General features: G+C 39.7%; 1 protein-coding gene across 4 annotated transcripts in view; it reads right to left on the reverse strand.

Moving 5' to 3' along the window:
- LOC133553668 (membrane-spanning 4-domains subfamily A member 15-like) overlaps window positions 1-20,053 on the reverse strand; it is a 41,348-nt gene that overhangs the window by 17,822 nt on the left and 3,473 nt on the right. Inside the window, exons 1-7 of one of the 4 annotated variants that reach the window (XM_061902140.1) lie at window positions 18,239-18,304; window positions 17,931-18,072; window positions 17,745-17,855; window positions 10,471-10,527; window positions 10,246-10,383; window positions 10,063-10,176; window positions 1,862-3,239 (exon numbers count right to left, since the gene is read on the reverse strand). In XM_061902140.1, the coding sequence (XP_061758124.1) occupies window positions 3,207-3,239; window positions 10,063-10,176; window positions 10,246-10,383; window positions 10,471-10,527; window positions 17,745-17,855; window positions 17,931-18,072; window positions 18,239-18,246 (603 nt within the window). In that variant the 5' untranslated portion in view covers window positions 18,247-18,304 and the 3' untranslated portion in view covers window positions 1,862-3,206. Of the gene's footprint in view, window positions 1-1,861; window positions 3,240-10,062; window positions 10,177-10,245; window positions 10,384-10,470; window positions 10,528-17,744; window positions 17,856-17,930; window positions 18,073-18,229; window positions 18,333-20,053 lie in introns of those variants that run through there. The other 3 variants (XM_061902139.1, XM_061902137.1, XM_061902138.1) reach the window with 3 other exon arrangements.

Below are 20,053 nucleotides of genomic sequence, written 5' to 3' on the forward strand. Positions count from 1 at the left end.
TGGGGCACAAATAATTCATGTGAGCGTGCAAAGCGCGCAAGCAAAAACATTTTTAGCACTTATTTATCATAAAAAATACATAAATAGTGCTTTAAACTATGAAATCATATCAGATGATGTTGTATGGATCTTTGATCAACGACCTGAAATTAACTCATGCATTTGACCTACTTGTGCACTTTTTTACTCCAGACTTCTAAACTGCTACTGGTAAAAACAAAAAGGAAGAGCAATGAATCTTCTTGAAATATATTTTGCAGTAATCATCTGCAAATGTAACATCTACAAAAGTAGAATAAAAAATAAAGCACCCCTACATCTCTGGGTTCTTTTATATTATTTAATTTCCATTTCTGGCAATGTGGCTAATCCTATTTCAGATACACAAAACTATCAAATATACACAAAACAATAAAGCCACAGTAGTAGAATAAATGAACAACTGTTGTGTGTCAAATACAGAAATGTTACTATTTTTTCTGAAAACAAAAGCAGATGCTTTAGCTGTAGCCATTTTTCTGCTGACAAAACAAGATTATTTTAGTCAAAGTCACAGCGATTAACAAGACAAGTCTACTGTGCTATTTTTCTGTGAAATAAACTTGAATGATTTCAACATTTGGCTCACGACTTGGTGATATGTAAAAATGTTTTTCTTGCTGAAGATAAAGCATTTGAGAAGCACTCGACTCACACATGCTGACTCCAAATCATCATTGATGCAGAAGCAGCAGACAATAACCAACATGATGTTTCATGTTGATTGGAAATTCCCCGACAGCTCGTACAGCAAATGAATATGTTTGTCTTGATACAAGGAATAACGTTAGCTAACTTAGCATCAACTTAAGACAATGATGTTGCCTAGCTAGCTAGGACTTCACTTACATCTCTCATTCCTGCTGCTTCTTCTCTGCTGCGGGACAATAACTTTCTGATATCCATCCAGGAAATACAGTTTGAGTCAAATCAAAATCAAAATAATGTAATTAACAAATTGTTGTTGGCTAACGTTACCTACCTCAGCAGTGATTCTCATTCTCTCTCTCTCTCTCTCTCTCTCTCTCTCTCTCTCTCTCTCTCTCTCTCTCTCTCGCTCTCTCACTCTCTCTCTCTCTCTCTCTCTCAACTGAAGTCTCGATCCACACGTGAATAAATTACCATATTAATTAGCCATGTGCTCATTGTTACGTGGAGTGAATACAGTAGCAATCAATTGCCATACTAAGTAGTATGTGCGCTGTTGTCTATGTTATGTAGACTTAAAACTCGAAAGCGTTTTTTTTTTATTGGTGAAATTTTTACTGGGGCAATGCAGATACAGTGGGGCACGTGCCCCAGTGAAATCTGTCTGGCGACGCCCCTGGTTACAACCCCATGTAAATTGAGAGACGAACATATTTTTTGTTCCGGTTTGATTACGTTGTTGGGGGGACAATGAATATGTGGCGCATTAAGGAAGCAGCATGGGACGATAAGTGTTTGTTGTGGAGGACGTTAATGGACGTTAACACTTACTGTGACACGAAGGAACTATGACATGAGCACAGTAAACAGAAGTAGACACAGCTACAACAATAAGTATTAAAGACATTGACAGGTAGTGGTGACAATAATCCATCACAGACCGGATGGGAAGGCAGGTTCAAATAGCCGCTGGCTGATTGACAGCAGGTGTGGCCATGTGCCAATCAGCCACAGCTGAGGGGACACAGCACTCAGGGAGACCAACAGGAAACAGAACCAAAACAAGAGCGTTGACAGGAAATACTACACACAGAGGAAAAACTAAAACACAACCAAACTGTCAGGGCAAACCTGACAACCCTTTTTCCATTTCTAGTTATTCCGAGTAGAAAACTGGAGACTGAGCTGTCATTTATTTTTTTCTCAAAGTGATAAGGTAAGCGAAATATTAGAAACGGCTCTTTGTGGATTTACAAGGACGATAATTTTTGGATTGTAAGGCGCACTTCAAATTCTTTCATTTTCTTAATTGGACAGTGCGCCTTATAACCCGGTGCGCCTAATGTACCTCTTCATTCTGGGTGTGCTTACCCACCTCAAGCATTTTCATTTGGCACATGGCGTAATAAGTTTGACCAGTAAATGGCAGTCCCACATGTGGACAGTAGGTTGACGCTTGTTCAATAAATGACGCTAGCAAGTACCCGTAAGCAAGACCAAAACTTTGTTACATTGAGAATATAGAACATTACACACGGTGCTCAAAAAGCTGTCAACATGTTTTAGTACGACTTTGCTAAGCTACGATGCCGCCCAGCTTGACGGATTGTCGAAGCATTATAGCTACCATAGTCAGACGTACTGTGCTTCAACATACGGTATTATTATGGTGTGTGTATCAGGACTCCGAAATGGCACCTATTAGCAGACATTATCTGGCATTTTGTTTGACATGCAAAGCCAGCACGGTGGAAGAAGGGATAGTCCGTCTGTCTCACAACACGAAGGTCCTGAGTAGTCCTGAGTTCAATCCCGGGCTCGGGATCTTTTTGTGTGGAGTTTGCATGTTCTACCCCTAACTGCGTGGGTACTCCGGCTTCCTCCCACCTCCAAAGACATGCACCTGGGGATAGGCCCCTCCCACCTCCAAAGACATGCACCTGGGGATAGGCCCCTCCCACCTCCAAAGACATGCACCTGGGGATAGGCCCCTCCCACCTCCAAAGACATGCACCTGGGGATAGGCCCCTCCCACCTCCAAAGACATGCACCTGGGGATAGGCCCCTCCCACCTCCAAAGACATGCACCTGGGGATAGGCCCCTCCCACCTCCAAAGACATGCACCTGGGGATAGGCCCCTCCCACCTCCAAAGACATGCACCTGGGGATAGGTTGATTGGCAACACTAAAGTGGCCCTAGTGTGTGAATGTTGTCTGTCTGTGTAGGCCCTGTGATGAGATGGCGACTTGTCCAGGGTGTATGCCGCCTTCAGCCCGATTGTAGCTGAGATAGGCTCCAGCAACCCCCGCGACCCCGAAGGGAATAAGCGGTCAAAAATGGATGGATGGATAGTAAACATAATTAAATGAATACTAAATAAATGTGCAAAAATGTATTAAATCTCATTAGATGGAGCAAGTATTCCTAAAGTTGTAATGTATAACATAGTATAGAAAACTGTACAGATGTATGATCGTTAAGTGAGAAGGATCCCAAAATTATTGTTGGGATGTTGTGTCACTCTGGCGTTGATATCCGCTGGAAAATGACCTGTTGGAGGAGAACCTGGTTACTTCACTGCAACATCATGACTAACATATTTATGACAATGACAAATAGTCATAATCAACATCATGGAAAGACCAAATCTGTCTAAGGTCTGGAGTTCCAATGAAGTTACATGTTACAGTGTTGCCAAAAACTGCCCGAGACTAAAGAATCACATTTTAGTTTGTACACATGAAGCCAAACATCACAAGATTGTATAAATGAGGACTACTTCAGTGAGGTAAAAATAGCAAAATATGTATAAGTAAACCAAGCACAAACAAACTACAGTAGTACCTCAATTAAAGAGCTTGTTTGGTTCTGTGACGGAGCTCTTTAAATGTACAGAAAAAACAGCACCATTTTAACACGTAACAAGCCTTTTAAAAAGACAAACTTGAAGACAGTACTTCTTAACCTAGTTGGAGGTACCAAACCCCAGCAGTTTTGTATGCACAGTCATCCAACCCTTCTCTAGTGAAAAATACAATTAAATTTTTTTTTTCAAATTCAAGACAGAGTTACCGTATTTTTCGTACTATAAGTCGAGGTTTTTTTTCATAGTTTGGCCGTGGGTTCGACTTATACTCCAGAGCGATTTATAGTCTGAAAAATACGGTATATGTATTTGGTAACACTTTAGTATGGGGAACATATTCTCAGTAACAAAGACTTAATTTACAGTTTTTTGGACACCAGGGGAACATATTCTAAGTAGGGCTGCAACTAACTAATTTGATAATCGATTAATCTGTTGATTATTACTTCGATTAGGGCTGGGCGATAAAACAGTAATATATATTGCGATAGACATGTGATCGATATCAATAGAAAATGGGGTCGATAGAACGTTCGATAATTTCACTGAATTCTGTTAGAAAAAAATAGTAAGAAACGCAGAGCCGGAACCGCACGGCATTCTGGGGGGTGTAGGCAAAGGGAAGGCTTTAGCCTCTCGACCTATCACGGCCGAGCCTGAACCGCAAGGCATTCTGGTAAATGCTAACAGGAAAAAAACAACAAAAAAACAACGATTGATTGTTACTTTTATTAGTAGATTGCACAGTTCAGTACATATTCCGTACAATTGACCACTAAATGCTAACACCCCAATAAGTAACTTGTTTAAGTCGGGGTCCACGTTAATCAACGGAACGCGAATATGAGTGCGGCAGCACAAGAGGAAATTGTAAATAAAAAGGAAACGTCACGTCACCAGTTTGGCAGTATTTTAGATTTTTTATGTCCGATACGAATCAGAGTAATAATGTCTGCAAACTTTGCAAGGTCGTCGTCCCGAGCAAGTCTTGGAACACGACAAACTTCTTTTAGCACCTGAGCCGCTCTCAGCCGCTGGAGTAGAGCAGCAAACAGCCACAACATCAGCCGGTGCAAGTGGAACAGCACCCAAGCGGCAACAACAGACCACCATGGAAAGGTACTCGGCAGCAGTGCCAGACGACAACAATTGAAAACGTTATAAAGAAATAAGGGATGCAGTTAGTGAAGGACATGCTACCGCTCAGCATAGTTGAGAAGTCTGGCTAAGCATTTATTTAATGTCAATATTTGCACATCGACCAGAATTTTCAGTTATTTGACTGTTTTTCTTAATGCTGACCTCGTTCTAAAGGTTAAAGGTTATATTTAAAATAAAAGTATTTAAATTCAGCCTTTTTTATCCTGGTCTTTATTTAGAATAGTTTTTTTTTGTTTTTTTCATCAATAATTATCGATATCGACTGATGAAACACTTATATCGTGATACATTTGTTAGTCATACCGCCCAGCCCTAACTTCGATTAATCGATTTATAATCGGATAAAGGAGACAAACTACATTTCTATCCTTTCCAGTATTTTATTGAAAAACAGCATACTGGCACCATACTTATTTTGATTATTGTTTCTCAGCTGTTTGTAAATTTTGCAGTTTATAAATAAAGGTTTATTAAAAAAAAAAAAAATATATATATATATATATATATATTTTTTTTAAATGAATAAAAAAGTAGCCTCCGCGTATGAGCATAGCATGGATCCAACGAATCGACGACTAAATTAATCGTCAACTATTTTTATAATCGATTAGTTGTTGCAGCCCTAATTCTAAGTAAAAAAGACTTAATTTAGAGTTATTTGGTTAGGGTTAGATGTGGTTAGGGCCAGGGTTAGGAAGATAGGGTTATACTAAGGCCATGCCGAATAAGGCATTAATAAGTACTTAATGACTAGTTAAGAGCCAATATGTTACTAATTTGGACAATAATAAGCAAATAATTAATGGTGAATATGTTCCCCGTACCAAAGTGTTAGCATGTTTTTCTACTGGTGCACAAAATGAAGCGTGCATGAACATCACCTTGTTCAAACAACAAAACCAACACAGTGCATAAACTCACACCAAATTACTTCTGCTGTTGCCGTATCCGTAATACGTCGACAGGGAGAAGTTTTTATTCACACGAGGAGTCGGGTGTGTCTTGACCTCCACCGAACCCCTGAGCCCGACTCACCGAACCCTAGATCGAACCCAGGTTAAGATCCACTGCTTTAAGATAAGAAATAAAAAATAGAACTATAGACTGTACTACTAACAATTACAGTAGTTTTATGAAGTTGTGTAATGATAATAAACAGCATTTACTATGGAGAGTTGATTTTTACAGCATATCATTCCAGCTGCTTTCCCGTCAAACACACCATCAGCAGCTTTTCTATAATTTCATGGATAAATGTTCGCCATTTAGATTTTACTTTAACATTCTTGGCTGGCGTTAAGGCTCATTCTGCTTCAGCGTGGTGCAGACTGACAGTGATGAGCGCAAACTGCTTCACCAAGTTGACTATACGCCATACTGCCATGCTTTTGATGAGCAAAAAGTCAGTGTTCAAAAACAAGGGGAAAAAAACACAAAAATGAGGGGGTATTTTACTTGAACTAAGCACAATTATCTGTCAATAGAACAAGAAAATTTGGCTCGTCAAAACTTTACAAAACAAGTAAAATTAGCTAACCTCAATGAACACAAAAATACCTTAAATGCCTACTGAAAGCCACTACTAGCGACCACGCAGTCTGATAGTTTATATATCAATGATGAAATGTTAAAGGCCTACTGAAAGCCACTACTAGCGACCACGCAGTCTGATAGTTTATATATCAATGATGAAATGTTAAAGGCCTACTGAAAGCCACTACTAGCGACCACGTAGTCTGATAGTTTATATATCAATGATGAAATATTAACATTGCAACACATGCCAATACGGCCGCTTTACTTTACTACATTACAATTTTAAATTTCCCACGGAGTTTCTTGTTGAAAATGTTGCGGAATGATGACGCATGCGTGTGATGTCTCAGGTTGTAGCAGACATGTTAGCCCAGCACCACACGGCTAAAAGTCGTCTCTTTTCATCCCATAATTACACAGTAATTTGGACATCTGTGTTGCTCAATCTTTTGCAATTTGTTCAATTAATAATGGAGACTATAAAGAAGAATGCTGTTGGTGGAAAGCGGTGGATTGCAGCTACCTTTAGCACTGAGACGCAGCCGTGTTTCTTTGTTGTGAAGCTTTAACACAGAGTGGTCAAGCGAACATGTTTTCTCTACGTCAACCAGCAAGTTTTTGGATGGGAAAATTACAAACTGATGTCTCTTACCGGAGACATCAGTGGATTATACCTCCTCCTCCTCCTGCAGCTCAAAAAGGCAGATGTGATCTTGGCTCCTGTATTGGCTTCTCTCTGAGACACTGGCGTTCACCGCAGCCCTCCGACTTTCAGGTATGACTATATAATCTCACTAAAACACTATTAAAACAATAAGCAGATAAGGGATTTTCCAGAATGATTCTAGTAAATGTGTCTAATTACATATGAAACGCTATCACTGCCGCCGCGTTTTTTTTTTTGTTAGTGCCTCACTATAACTTTCCTTATCCACAAATCTTTCATCCTCGCTCAAATTTATGGGGAAATTGTCGCTTTCTCGGTCTGAATCGCTCTTGCTGCTGGAGGCTATGATTATAAACAATGTTCAGATGTGAGGAGCTCCACAACCCGTGACGTCACGCGCACATCGTCTGCTACTTCCGATAAAGGCAAGGCTTTTTTATTAGCGACCAAAAGTTGCGAACTTTATCGTGGATGTTCTCTACTAAATCCTTTCAGCAAAAATATGGCAATATCGCGAAATGATTAAGTATGACACAGAATGGACCTGCTATCCCCGTTTAAATAAGAACATCTCATTTCAGTAGGCCTTTAACATAAGAATATTCTCACTAACAAGTGCATTTTTCTTGGTAGAAAAAAAAAGTGACCTTTTTGCTCAATATGTTGAAAAATATTCTTAAATAAGTAAATGCTAGTGCCATTATCTTGACATAATGATATGTGCTCGGTATCATGATTTTTTTTTCAAGCTTGAAGTTAGAAAATTATTACTTTAAAAAAGTAGTTTTCTACTTGTGAGTGTTGATGACACAGCTTTGCAACACTTGATATTCTAGTTTCAAGCATGTTTTACTCAATATAGGTCATCAAATCTCAGCAACAAGCTGTAATATCTTACTGAGATCATTTAGGACCAAAACACTTAAAACAAGTAAAACACGAACATAACATTTGCTTAGTGAGAAGAATTATCTTATCAGACAAAAAATAAGCAAATATCACCCTTATTTGAGATATTTAATCTTACTTAGATTTCAGTGATTTTTACGCCGTGCGTGAAAAACATGAATAGAGCCACAGCCTTGGACGCTTTAGGATACGGCCTTTGTTGAAGGTTTGGACACCCTCAAAATAAATTAATGGTATCGATACTTTGATTTGAGAATTGATATTAGAGCATAAAATTCTGGTATCGATATTTCAGTATCGATCCGCATACTCAATTTCTTGGAAAACAAAGTTATGTCCATCTCTAGCAATAGTCTATACTTCTGGTTCCGGTGGTCACTCCACAGATGTTTAGGTCGGATCTTCCGAGGTTCACCACGACATTCGTTACATCAAATAATGGTGGCCATGTTTGGATCTAAAAGCATAACAATTACAGCTCTTATCTCAAAACACTCTTAAGTGAAGACACTTCTAAGCTGAGGTAGCTCTTTATATTATATTAAATATTTGTTATGCTATGTGTCGTAGATCTGTGTCGTGTTCCCTTTAAAACCAAATACACTAAACCGCACCAGAATTCACTTGCAAGTGGATTGAAACCGGCTTGTTTGGTCCACACCAGTGAATAAATGATCGCCTTCACAACGGATCGTACTAGTAGTTTGTTTCCACCGGATCAAACATGACAAGTGTACACACGCCCGCAGCTCCTTAGTTGTATTTTTCACTGGTTATTTAGGTTAGACTGACCATACGTCCTCTTTTTCCCAGACATGTCCTCTTTTGCTGGACTGTCCGGGGTGTCCGGGCGGGGTTTCTTAAATGCCTCAAATGTCCGGCGTTTTGTGTCAAGGTTGCGGGTATTTTCAACGTACGTACAGGGTTAAGAGGGGTTAAAAACAAAACAAATTGTGAACGTGTGCACACGCAACACCGTTTTGTGAGGGAGGGGCAAAGACAGAGAGAGCGAGGTAGTTTGAGAGAAGACGGTCAATCAAGGCATACTTGATCAACAGCCATACAGGTCACCTAAGGGTGGCCGTATAAACAAATTTGACACTGTTGAAAAATATGCGCCACATTGTGAACCCACACCAAACAAGAATGAGAAACATTTAGGGAGAACATCCGCACCGTAACAGAACAAATACCCAGAACCCCCTTTACCATGAATTGATTAACGTGGACCCCGACTTAAACAAGTTGAAAAACTTATTGGGGTGTTACCATTTAGTGGTCAATTGTACGGAATATGTACTGAACTGTGCAATCTACTAATAAAAGTTTCAATCAATCAATCAATCAAACCCTTGCAACACTGACTCTTCCGGGATGCTACAATATACACCCCCGCTACCCCCTACCCCCCCCCCCACCTCAACCCTGATTACGTCACATCAAATATTCCACTTTGAAAAAATATTTTTGGTGGAAGATTTTGCATATTTTGTGTTTTCCAATAAAAAACAGCTTTGTTTGACAAAAAGGGCGGAAAACAAACAATAAAACAACATAAAAAAAACAAAAACATTTTGAAATGAGGAATAGATCTGAAGTTGAAATAGACTCCAGAGATTTAAGCGTTAAATATAAAATGTATGTATGCCCTGGCACACCATTATCATCATTTCATGACCCAAGCAAAACACTTTTTACACTTTTATACTGAAATAAATACACCTACAATTTATCAAATAAAAACATAGAAAAAAACTACAAGCAGCGGTAAAGTTTAGATCCATGAAGGAAAGAAGAAAGTGGATTAATGTTTATAACTGAAAACATTTACATATGCATACACATTTTTCTTCTTTTTATATTATTTGTTTTAATGAATGAAGTAACATTTATGACAACCTTTTTCCAAAACACAATATATAATGTGAGATATAACAGGACAATGCATACGTTTATCATTTGTTTACAAAGTGCTTACAAAAAAGTGGGACCCCAAAAATGTACTGTGGAACCCCATTTTTATGACTTGATGGGGTCCATGGGACCCCATTTTGAAAATTCCTAGCGCCCACATTGCTGTCAACAGAGGAGAAAAATGCTGAATTTAAATAAATATATTATTTATAAAGCAAGCTCAAGCACGGAAAATGTTCACCTAGTCCCGGCCTTGGCACGCATATGTGTGTCCTCTTTTTGGGATTTCACAATATGGTCAGCCTAATTTAGACACTTACCTGAGTGTTTGTTGATTTGAGAGCCCGGTGGGCCACCACCGACAAGAAGATGAGAATCACCGCCACGCACGCGGAGAACGTGAACAAAATGCCTTCCAGGGCAAAAAGTTGCATCTAAACAGGAGGAGAGAGATGTGGATTTCAAGCCCAGTGCAAATGTGTTGAATGTAAAATGTCCTTTACCACTCTGCTGTAGCCCACGGGGTCCGCTAAGGATTGCCAGATGATAAAGGCATAGAAAAAAAAGCCGTGTATCCTATAACCGCAAGACACGAAGACTCCCAGGATGGCCATCACGTACATGGACAGACAGACGGTCACCTGGGGGGGGGGGGGGGGGGGGGGGGATATATCACAATTTACACTTGCTGCCACTGGCATGATCACAAATGCTAAAAAATATACTACCATCTTTTTGGATGGACATGCTCCCGTGTAGACCGACAAGATTCCACAGGTGAGAAACTAAAAAGAAATAAGCGCAGAAACAAAACCACGTGTACAGTTATCATATGATACCAGCTAATGCCGTATCAGAGTGATACCGATGCTTAGTTCATTGAACAACATGTATGTTACTGCACTCAGTGCTGCTCCAACAATGGACACCCGCTCACTCCAGCTGACTTCAAACCAAGGAGCCCCCAAATATACACAGATGAAAAAATGTTGGAGCAGTGCTAGCCAATGAGCTACATCACCAATGTTCCCTCTCATTGTTCACATGTGTGAGCAAATGCAAAAACTCCTTGAGCATCCTGTGGTGCACATGTGAGCGACGTCAGACGTGCACACCGTGGCCCACACCTGCAGCACACCTGTCCCAAACCTGACTAAATAAAGTTACATTTCTTATTGTTATAATCAAACAACAGCAGGGATTATTTTTCCAATAATAGTGTTTTGGCCCACTTACAATGACAATAGCAAAACATGTTGTTTTTCATGAGCTGTGTACTAGTATTGTATGTCTGGGTGGGCGGCCTGTTTCGGAAATAATTTGTACCCTTTCAGAGATCACATTTAGGTATAGCTCGGTTGGTAGAGCGGCTGTGCCAGCAACTTGAGGGTTGCAAGTTCAATCCCTGCTTCTGCCATCCTAGTCACTGCCGTTGTGTCCTTGGGCAAGACACTTTACCCACCTGCTCCCAGTGCCACCCACACTGGTTTAAAAATAGAAGAAATCTAACCTAGACATTGGGTTTCACTGTGTAAAGCGCTTTGAGTCACTAGAGAAAAGCGCTATGTAAATATAATTCACTTCACATTTAGTTCCCATTAAAACATTCTCATGTTGTACAATGAGATGTAAGCATGGGATCATGTGTATATTCCTGTAACAAAGATTAGCATCAATACGAATGGCCCATCGAATCCTAAATAACACTGCACCAGCGCCACTTAAGCACTTTGTCCAGTTTACATCTGCTGTGACAACTAGAAACATATGAGCCTCCACCAGGGGGCGGTGTAGCGCACCCAGATGTAAAACAACTTTTGCACTATAAGCCTTTTCATATAAAGCCATAAAGCAGGGGTCGGCAACCTGCGGCTCTTTAGTGGCTCTCTGGAGCTTTTTCAAAAATGTATGTAAAATGGAAAAAGATGAGGGGAAAAAACATTTTTCTTTTAATATGGTTTCTGCAGGAGGACAAACATGACACAAACCTCCCTAAAAGTTATAAAGCACACTGTTTTTAAAAAACATGCTTCACTGATTCAGTATTTGGCGAGCGCCGTTTTGTCCTACTTATTTTGGCGGTCCTTGAACTCACTGTAGTTTTTTTTACATGTATAACTTTCTAAGACGTGCTTTATACCACTTCTTTTTCTGTCTCATTTTGTCCACCAAACTTTTAACGTTGTGCATGAATGCACAAAGATGAGTTTTGTTGATGTTATTGACTTGTGTGGAGTGCTAATCAGACATATTTGGTCACTGCCTGACTGCAAGCTAATCGATGCTAACATGCTATTTAGGCTAGCTGTATGTACATATTGCATCATTATGCCTCATTTGTAGCTATATTTCAGCTCATTTGGTTTTCTTTAAGTCCTCTTAATACAATTTATATCTCCATCCATCCATCCATCCTTTTTCTACCGCTTATTCCCTTTGGGGTCGCGGGGGCGCTGGCGCCTATCTCAGCTACAATCGGGCGGAAGGCGGCGTACAACCTGGACAAGTCGCCACCTCATCGCAGGGCCATGCATGTCTATTTATATCTCATGACACACTATTTGTATGTAATGTGGCTTTTATTTCTTTGCGGCTCCAGACATATTTGTTTTGTATTTTTGGTCCAATATGGCTCTTTCAACATTTTAGGTTGCTGACCCCTGCCACAAAGGAATGGAAGGACCTCACAACAAAAGTTGAAAAGTCCAACAGATTACTCTTCATTTACAATTGAAGTTAAAAAGTGGCTTTGGAGCAATCAAAACTGCTGACACGGTCAATAAGGTGGCCACTATGTTCGACACATCAACTTAATGTGTGTTATATTTATCCATTACAGCATTTTTGTTTGAAATTGTGAGGTGTGTGTTAAAATCATGGTTGTTTTAACAAATGACAGATGTGAACAAGAGCATGTATTGTCTTTGTGTGATGATGTAAATGAACTATGTGTCAATGAAAGGGCCTTTTATGACTTTTCTTAATTTGATTACATGATATGGTATGATTTTATTGTCATAATTTTATTGCATGATTTTAGTACTCCTTTAATTTAGGTGGCCAGGGACTGCAGCTGGAAATTAGCTATTAAGTTATAATCTGTCAAAGAAAATATCTGTCTTTGAGCTTAATGTTTCTGTGCATTGTCCCTTCAAATATAGACTAAACTAACTAAACTAAACTTTGTCTGTAAAATAGATATTTTTAGTAGTGTTTCTTTAACATAACAGCATTTCATGAGTAATATTTATGAATTAGGATTCTTAATCCCTTTAAAGCAGGGGTCAGCAACTCGGCTCTTTAGTGCCGTCCTAGTGGCTTCCTGGAGCATTTTTTAAAAAGGATTGAAAATAGCAAAAGATGGGGGGGGGGGGGAATATTTTACTATCACATTGGAAACACATTTTGGATGCGCGTTTTGTCACTCCAGGATGCACGAGGACCAGACAGGCAGGAATTGCAGATAGGAGCTTGGTTTAACACAAAGAATAAACGAACACTGGTACAAAACAGTAAAAGAAAAGGCTTGCCGAACGCATGGTAAGCTAAGCTAAAACTTAGCATAGAGTCCAAAATGACGTGCCAAGCGCACAAGAAGCTAAGGCGTAACTTAGCACAAGTATTTACATCGACGATAAATCAACGTGATTGTTGCATGGAGCAAACAAAGAATCCAGACTGAAGAAAAGGGAGAAGGCAGGCTTAAATAGAGGCCGAAATCAAAACACAGGTGCGCGTCAACCAAAAATAGCAGGTGGAACAAATACGAAACCATGGTAATGGAACAAACAAGGAAGTGCACCAACTAAGAATCAGAAGAGTCCAAGAACAAAGAAGATACACAATAGGGACTCAAAACCAAAGAATGTATGATCCGGGCGGCGGATCAAAACATTTTACACAAACTTTCCCAATTGTTAGAAAGCCCACTGCATGCTTCACTGATGCGAGTATTTAGTGAACATCGTTTTGTCCTACTTATTTCGCCGGTGGTTGAACTCGCTACAGTGTGGACTGTGACGCAACAGTTTGTTTATATGTAAAATCTTCCACTCCTTTGCCTCATTTTGTCCACCAAACGTTTTATACTGTGCGTGAACGCACAAAAGTGCGCTTTGTTGATGTTATTGACTTGTTGGCGTGCCAGTCAGGCATATTTGGTCAGTGCATGACTGCACGCTAATCTATGCTAACATGCTATTTAGGCTAGCTGTATGTACATGTTGCATCATTATGCCTCATTTGTAGCTATATTTGAGCTCATTTAATTTCCTTTACTTGTATCCTCTTTGTATATCATTTATATTTGCATGTCTCATGACACATTATCTGTATGTAATATTGGCTGCTTTTCAGATAGTTGTGTACCATTTTGTTCCAGACCACAGCAAACATTATCCAGCTTGCCAAAGATTGTAATAAATCTATTAAAAGAAGACAGCCTCCCATTTCCTTTAGCTTAGACACACACATCTATACATTTGGCCATTTAAAGCCAGTCATTTCCAGGAGTTATCTCACCTGAGTATTTCTGTCAGCAAAGATTTGCTTCAGCCTGCGACACAGTCATTATGATAGTAGGCTTTTACAGCTAATATAGACACTTAAGTCGTGTGTTGCCTTCACTATAAGACTCATACACAGCTTTTCATTTTTTGCGGCTCCTGCCAGATTTGTTTTTTGTACTTTTAGTGCGATATGGCTCTTTCAACATTTTGTGTGGCTGACCCCTGCCTTAAAGCACACATTTGACAGGTAAATCCTAGTGTAACGACCTGGAATTACACATTACGTGTGGTGTTGAAGTTGTCCGACTTTGTGTGGCTGTAAACCATACTTGCCAACCTTAAGAGCTCCGATTTCAGGAGGTGGGGGCGTGGTTAAGAGGGGAAGACTATATTTACAGCCAATTCACGAACTTGAGTATTTCATATATCCATCCATTTTCTACCGCTTATTCCCTTTCGGGGTCACGGGGGGCGCTGGCGCCTATCTCAGCTACAATCGGGCGGAAGGCGGGGTACACCCTGGACAAGTCGCCACCTCATCGCAGGGCCAACACAGATAGACAGACAACATTCACACTCACATTCACACACTAGGGCCAATTTAGTGTTGCCAATCAACCTATCCCCAGGTGCATGTCTTTGGAAGTGGGAGGAAGCCGGAGTACCCGGAAGGAACCCACGCATTCACGGGGAGAACATGCAAACTCCACACAGGAAGATCTCGAGCCTGGATTCGAACCCAGGACTGCAGGACCTTCGTATTGTGAGGCAGACGCACTAACCTATATATATATATATATATATATATATATATATATATATATTTTTTTTTTTTTTTTTTTTGCCTGGATTTTGGAAGCTGGCGTAATCTGTCGCAAGTTTGAATCCACATCAATGAACTAAATGGACTATATGATTATAATTAGATTTAAATACATACACATATTATTAAATGTGTGATTAACATAAGCTAAAATTACATTTAATGATTAAATTATTTCACATTTTATTATTAATTTAATATATTTATAATTAATCATTAAAGTAATTACTTAATGTGTGTTCCTAAATTTGTGTCTTAGATGAAGAGAGCTGTTATAATTTTGGTTCACAGAGTAAACAAGTAAAAAGTAAGGTTTTGGGCATTGTTTTCTCTAAACTCATACATTTGTCTAAATATGGCCACTAATTATTGTGGGTTTCTTGCATGACAAAATGAAATAGATCTTTAAGGCAGGGGTCTCAAACTCACTTTACCTGGGGGCCACCGGATGCAGAGTCAGGGTGAGGCTGGGACGAAAGAAAATATTTCTTAAAAAAAAAGGTTTCATACTCCTCAGCATGTTTAGTTGTATAATGACATTTCAAATTGTGCACCGCAACTTTCTCTATGCAAATAAGACACGTCGGGGGGTCCCTGTGCTCAAAGAATTATTGCATCTCCCACTTTTCCTGGAATTGTCTTTGCTCATCACAAACCTTTCTCTTCACTGCAGGCTTTGAAAAAGACATGTTTGGGGTTGTGGAATATATTTGTATTTAGCAGACGCACGGGGAATAATGTTATTTCCGCAATGTGTGTCGTTCCGCTTTTCCTCCCTACAGCAACACGGCGGTCAGCGGATAACAGCCTGGAAGTACCAGGATAGCGAGCGCAAAAAAGTGAGGGCTCCCGCAGTTTTATCCAGCCTCATATAGAAATATATGTAATGTTCAGCGTGTGAGGCAATGCTAATTAAACAATTTAAAAAAACAAATAACGGTTTGAGTTGGTCCAGGTTATCGGGGACTGTTATTACTGACGGACAGGTGTCGCGGTGTGACTGCAGCCAGGTACGTAAGAAAACCCTCGTCTCCATGGCAACGTCTATCGCTTTCACTCATTTGCCGCTTTTCCACTAACGCAAGGGTAGGCAACCCAGAACTTTGAAAGAGCCATTTTGGACCCAAATAACACAACGCTGTCAATCGCCATTCATATAAAACTTGCGGGCCGCACTTACAATAAACTTTCATATTGAAGGTGGGGGCCGCAAAATAACGCCTCGCGGGTCGCAATTGGCTCGCGTGTCTGTGACCCCTGCATTAAAGGCCTACTGAAAGCCACTACTAGCCACCACGCAGTCTGATAGTTTATATATCAATGATGAAATATTAACATTGCAACACATGACAATACGGCCGCTTTAGTTTACTAAATTGCAATTTTAAATTTCCTGCGAAGTGTCGTGTTGAAAACGTCGCGGTATGATGACTCGTATGATGACGCATGCGCTTGACGTCTCGGGTTGTAGCGGACATTATTTTCCAGACCCATCCAAGCTATAAGTAGTCTGCTTTAATCACATAGTTAAACAGTATTCTGGACATCTGTGTTGCTGAATCTTTTGCAATTTGTTCAATTAATAATGGAGAAGTCAGAGTAGAAAGATGGAGGTGGGAAGCTTTTAGCCTTTAGCCACACAAACACACAGTTTTTCCTTGTTTAAAATTCCCGAAGGCGAAGCTGTACTATGGAACAGAGCAGTCAAGCGAACATGGATCCCGACCAAATGTCAACCGGCAGGTTTCGGTGAGAAAATGGTGGTAATAAGTTTGCTCTTACCGGTGACATCAGCGGAGCTTCCAGTTGCGTGACTTCCCTCAGAGACACTGGGTCAACACACGTACCCGTGGCCACACCCCTCTGACATTTATCATAGTAAATGTGTTAAATAACATCTGCAATCACCTTTTTTTTCTAGTCCTTCTCTCTCAATATCCTCATCCACAAATGTTTCATCCTCGCTCAAATTAATGGGGAAATTGTCGCTTTCTCGGTCCGAATAGCTCTAGCTGCTGGTGGCCATGATTGTAAACAATGTTCAGATGTGAGGAGCTCCACAACCCGTGACGTCACGCACACATCGTCTGCTACTTCCGGTACTGGCAACGCTTTTTTATTAGCGACCAAAAGTTGCGAACTTTATCGTGGATGTTCTCTACTAAATCCTTTCAGCAAAAATATGGCAATCAAGTATGACACAGAATGGACCTGCTATCCCCGTTTAAATAAGTAAATCTCATTTCAGTAGGCCTTTAAGGTGAGTTGAGTTCATGAAAAGTTGTACTGCACATAATTATCAGATATTCCCAAATAACACAAGTCATTTTTTTGGTCAAGATATAGAAAGATGTTGTTTTTTTTTTTTTACTGTAGGTCAAGGACTTGAATAACATTATAGGGGTGGGCCAATGAGAAGGCAAACTAAAAAAAATACATACAGTGGGGTGTGAGGAGCCCTACAGGTAGTTGTAAGGTGTCCCCAGTTAAATGACAGATAGTTAATAGTAATGGCTGAATGCCATTAAATGTAGCAAGCTACTTTTGGCGTGTAGCTCCCCCTGTAGCTTAGTTACATTAAAGGCAGAGTAACCTGTAGCTTCGTTTACTACATTTTCCAAGTAGCTTGCCCATCACTGGCACCTCAGCACCGCAAATGAGTGTTGCATACCAGAGCTCCCTGCCAGAAAGGAACGTAGAGGTCACCGGAGCTTGTCACGTTTTCCCTGAACAAGATGCATCCCATGATCAGCTCTGCACAGCCACAGATCCCGATGGCAACCTGGTGGTGAGAAGAGCATCTGATCTGCAAGAACTATTTACCAGAGTTTGAGACTGAGTTCGAGGGATTTATTACACCGAGACTCTGGGGCTCCTTTTGGAGAAAGCGATGAAGAGGTTTGCTGGACGGCGACACCTTAAGGTCCGCATTCTGTTGTCCTCTTGTGACCTCCGAAGTGGTGGTTGGTGTTGACGTCCTGTCATCCATGGTGGGGAAGCTGCGCACAGGAGGAAAAACATTGTTAGTCAAAGCAGATGTGCATTCCAAAGCCCCTTGTTTTATTCACTACACTTCCAGCAGGGAATCACACAATAAGTTCCCACATCCAAATGTAAGGAAAAGAAAGGTGTGAAATAAAAGAAAAATATGCTTACCAGGCTTACTTTTTCATGGAGAGATGCAGTACGGGGAATAACAGTTTAGGAATGTGGGCGACAGGAAGAGAGAGAGAAGAGAAATTTGAGACTTTGTTTTTTTTTTTAGAGTAAGAGGAGGAGCTCGGAAGTTTTGGTGACGCAGTGGAAGTAAATTTGCATGTTTTCCTATAACCACATTTTCTCTCAGCCATAGTGGTTAGAGTGTCCGCCTTGAGAATGGGAGGTTGTTACCATGAATTGATTAACGTGGACCCCGACTTAAACAAGTTGAAAAACTTATTGGGGTGTTACCATTTAGTGGTCAATTGTACGGAATATGTACTGTACTGTGCAATCTAATAATAAAAGTATCAATCAATCAATCAAACCCCGGCCCATGCTTGCCAACCTTGAGACCTCCGAATTCGGGAGATTGGGGGTCGGGGGGAGAGTATATATATATATATATATATATATATATATATATATATATTTTTTTTTTTTTTTTTCAGGGGTGTGGGAAAAAAATCGATTCGAATATGAATCGTGATTCCCATGTTGTGCGATTTAGAATCGATTCTCATTTTTAAAAATTTATTTAAATTTTTTTTTTTTTATCAATCTAAAAAAACAATACAGAACAATACCATAACAATGCAATCCAATTCCAAAAGCAAACCTGAGCCAGCAACACTCAGAACTGCAATAAACAGAGCAATTGAGAGGAGACACAAACACCACACAGAACAAAACAAAAGTAGTGAATATTATCAACAACAGTATCAATATTAGTTATAAATTCAGCATAGCAGTGATTAAAAATCCCTCATTGACATCATCATTAGACATTTATAATAATTTAAAAAAAGTGTCAGTGGCTTACAGTTGCATGGCATCTCATAAGCTTGACAACACACTGTGTCCAATGTTTTCACAAAGATAAAATAAGTCATGTTTTTGGTTCGTTTAATAGTTAAAACTAATTTACATTATTGCAATCAGTTGATAAAACATTGTCCTTTACAATTATAAAAGCTTTTTAAAAACATGTACTACTCTGCTAGCATGTCAGCAGACTGGGGTAGATCCTGATGAAATCTATGTATTGAATGAATACAGAATCGTTTTAAATCGGGAAAAAATCGTTTTTGAATAGAGAGTCGTGTTGAATTGAAAAAAAAAAATCTATATTGAATCAAATTGTGGGACACACAAAGATTTGCAGACCTAATATACATATATATATATACATATATATATATATATATATATATATATATATATATATATATATATATATACAGTCAAGAAAATAAGTATTTGAACACCTTGCTATTTTGCAAGTTCTCCCACTTGTATGTATGTATGTATGTATATATATATATATATATATATATATATATATATATATATATATATATATATATATATATATATATATATATATATATATATATATATATATATATATATATATATAGGCTGTCCTTTGTCACCGATTCTGTTCATAACTTTTATGGACAGAATATCTAGGCGCAGTCAAGGCGTTGAGGGGTTCCGGTTTGGTGACCGCAGGATTAAGTCTCTGCTTTTTGCAGATGATGTGGTCCTGATGGCTTCATCTGGCCGGGATCTTCAGCTCTCGCTGGATCGGTTCGCAGCCGAGTGTGAAGCGACCGGAATGAGAATCAGCACCTCCAAGTCCGAGTCCATGGTTCTCGCCCGGAAAAGGGTGGAATGCCATCGCCGGGTTGGGGAGGAGACCCTGCCCCAAGTGGAGGAGTTCAAGTACCTAGGAGTCTTGTTCACAAGGGAGGGAAGAGTGGATCGTGAGATCGACAG

The sequence above is a fragment of the Nerophis ophidion genome, linkage group LG05 (assembly GCF_033978795.1).
Source record: "Nerophis ophidion isolate RoL-2023_Sa linkage group LG05, RoL_Noph_v1.0, whole genome shotgun sequence".
Lineage (NCBI taxonomy): Eukaryota > Metazoa > Chordata > Actinopteri > Syngnathiformes > Syngnathidae > Nerophis > Nerophis ophidion.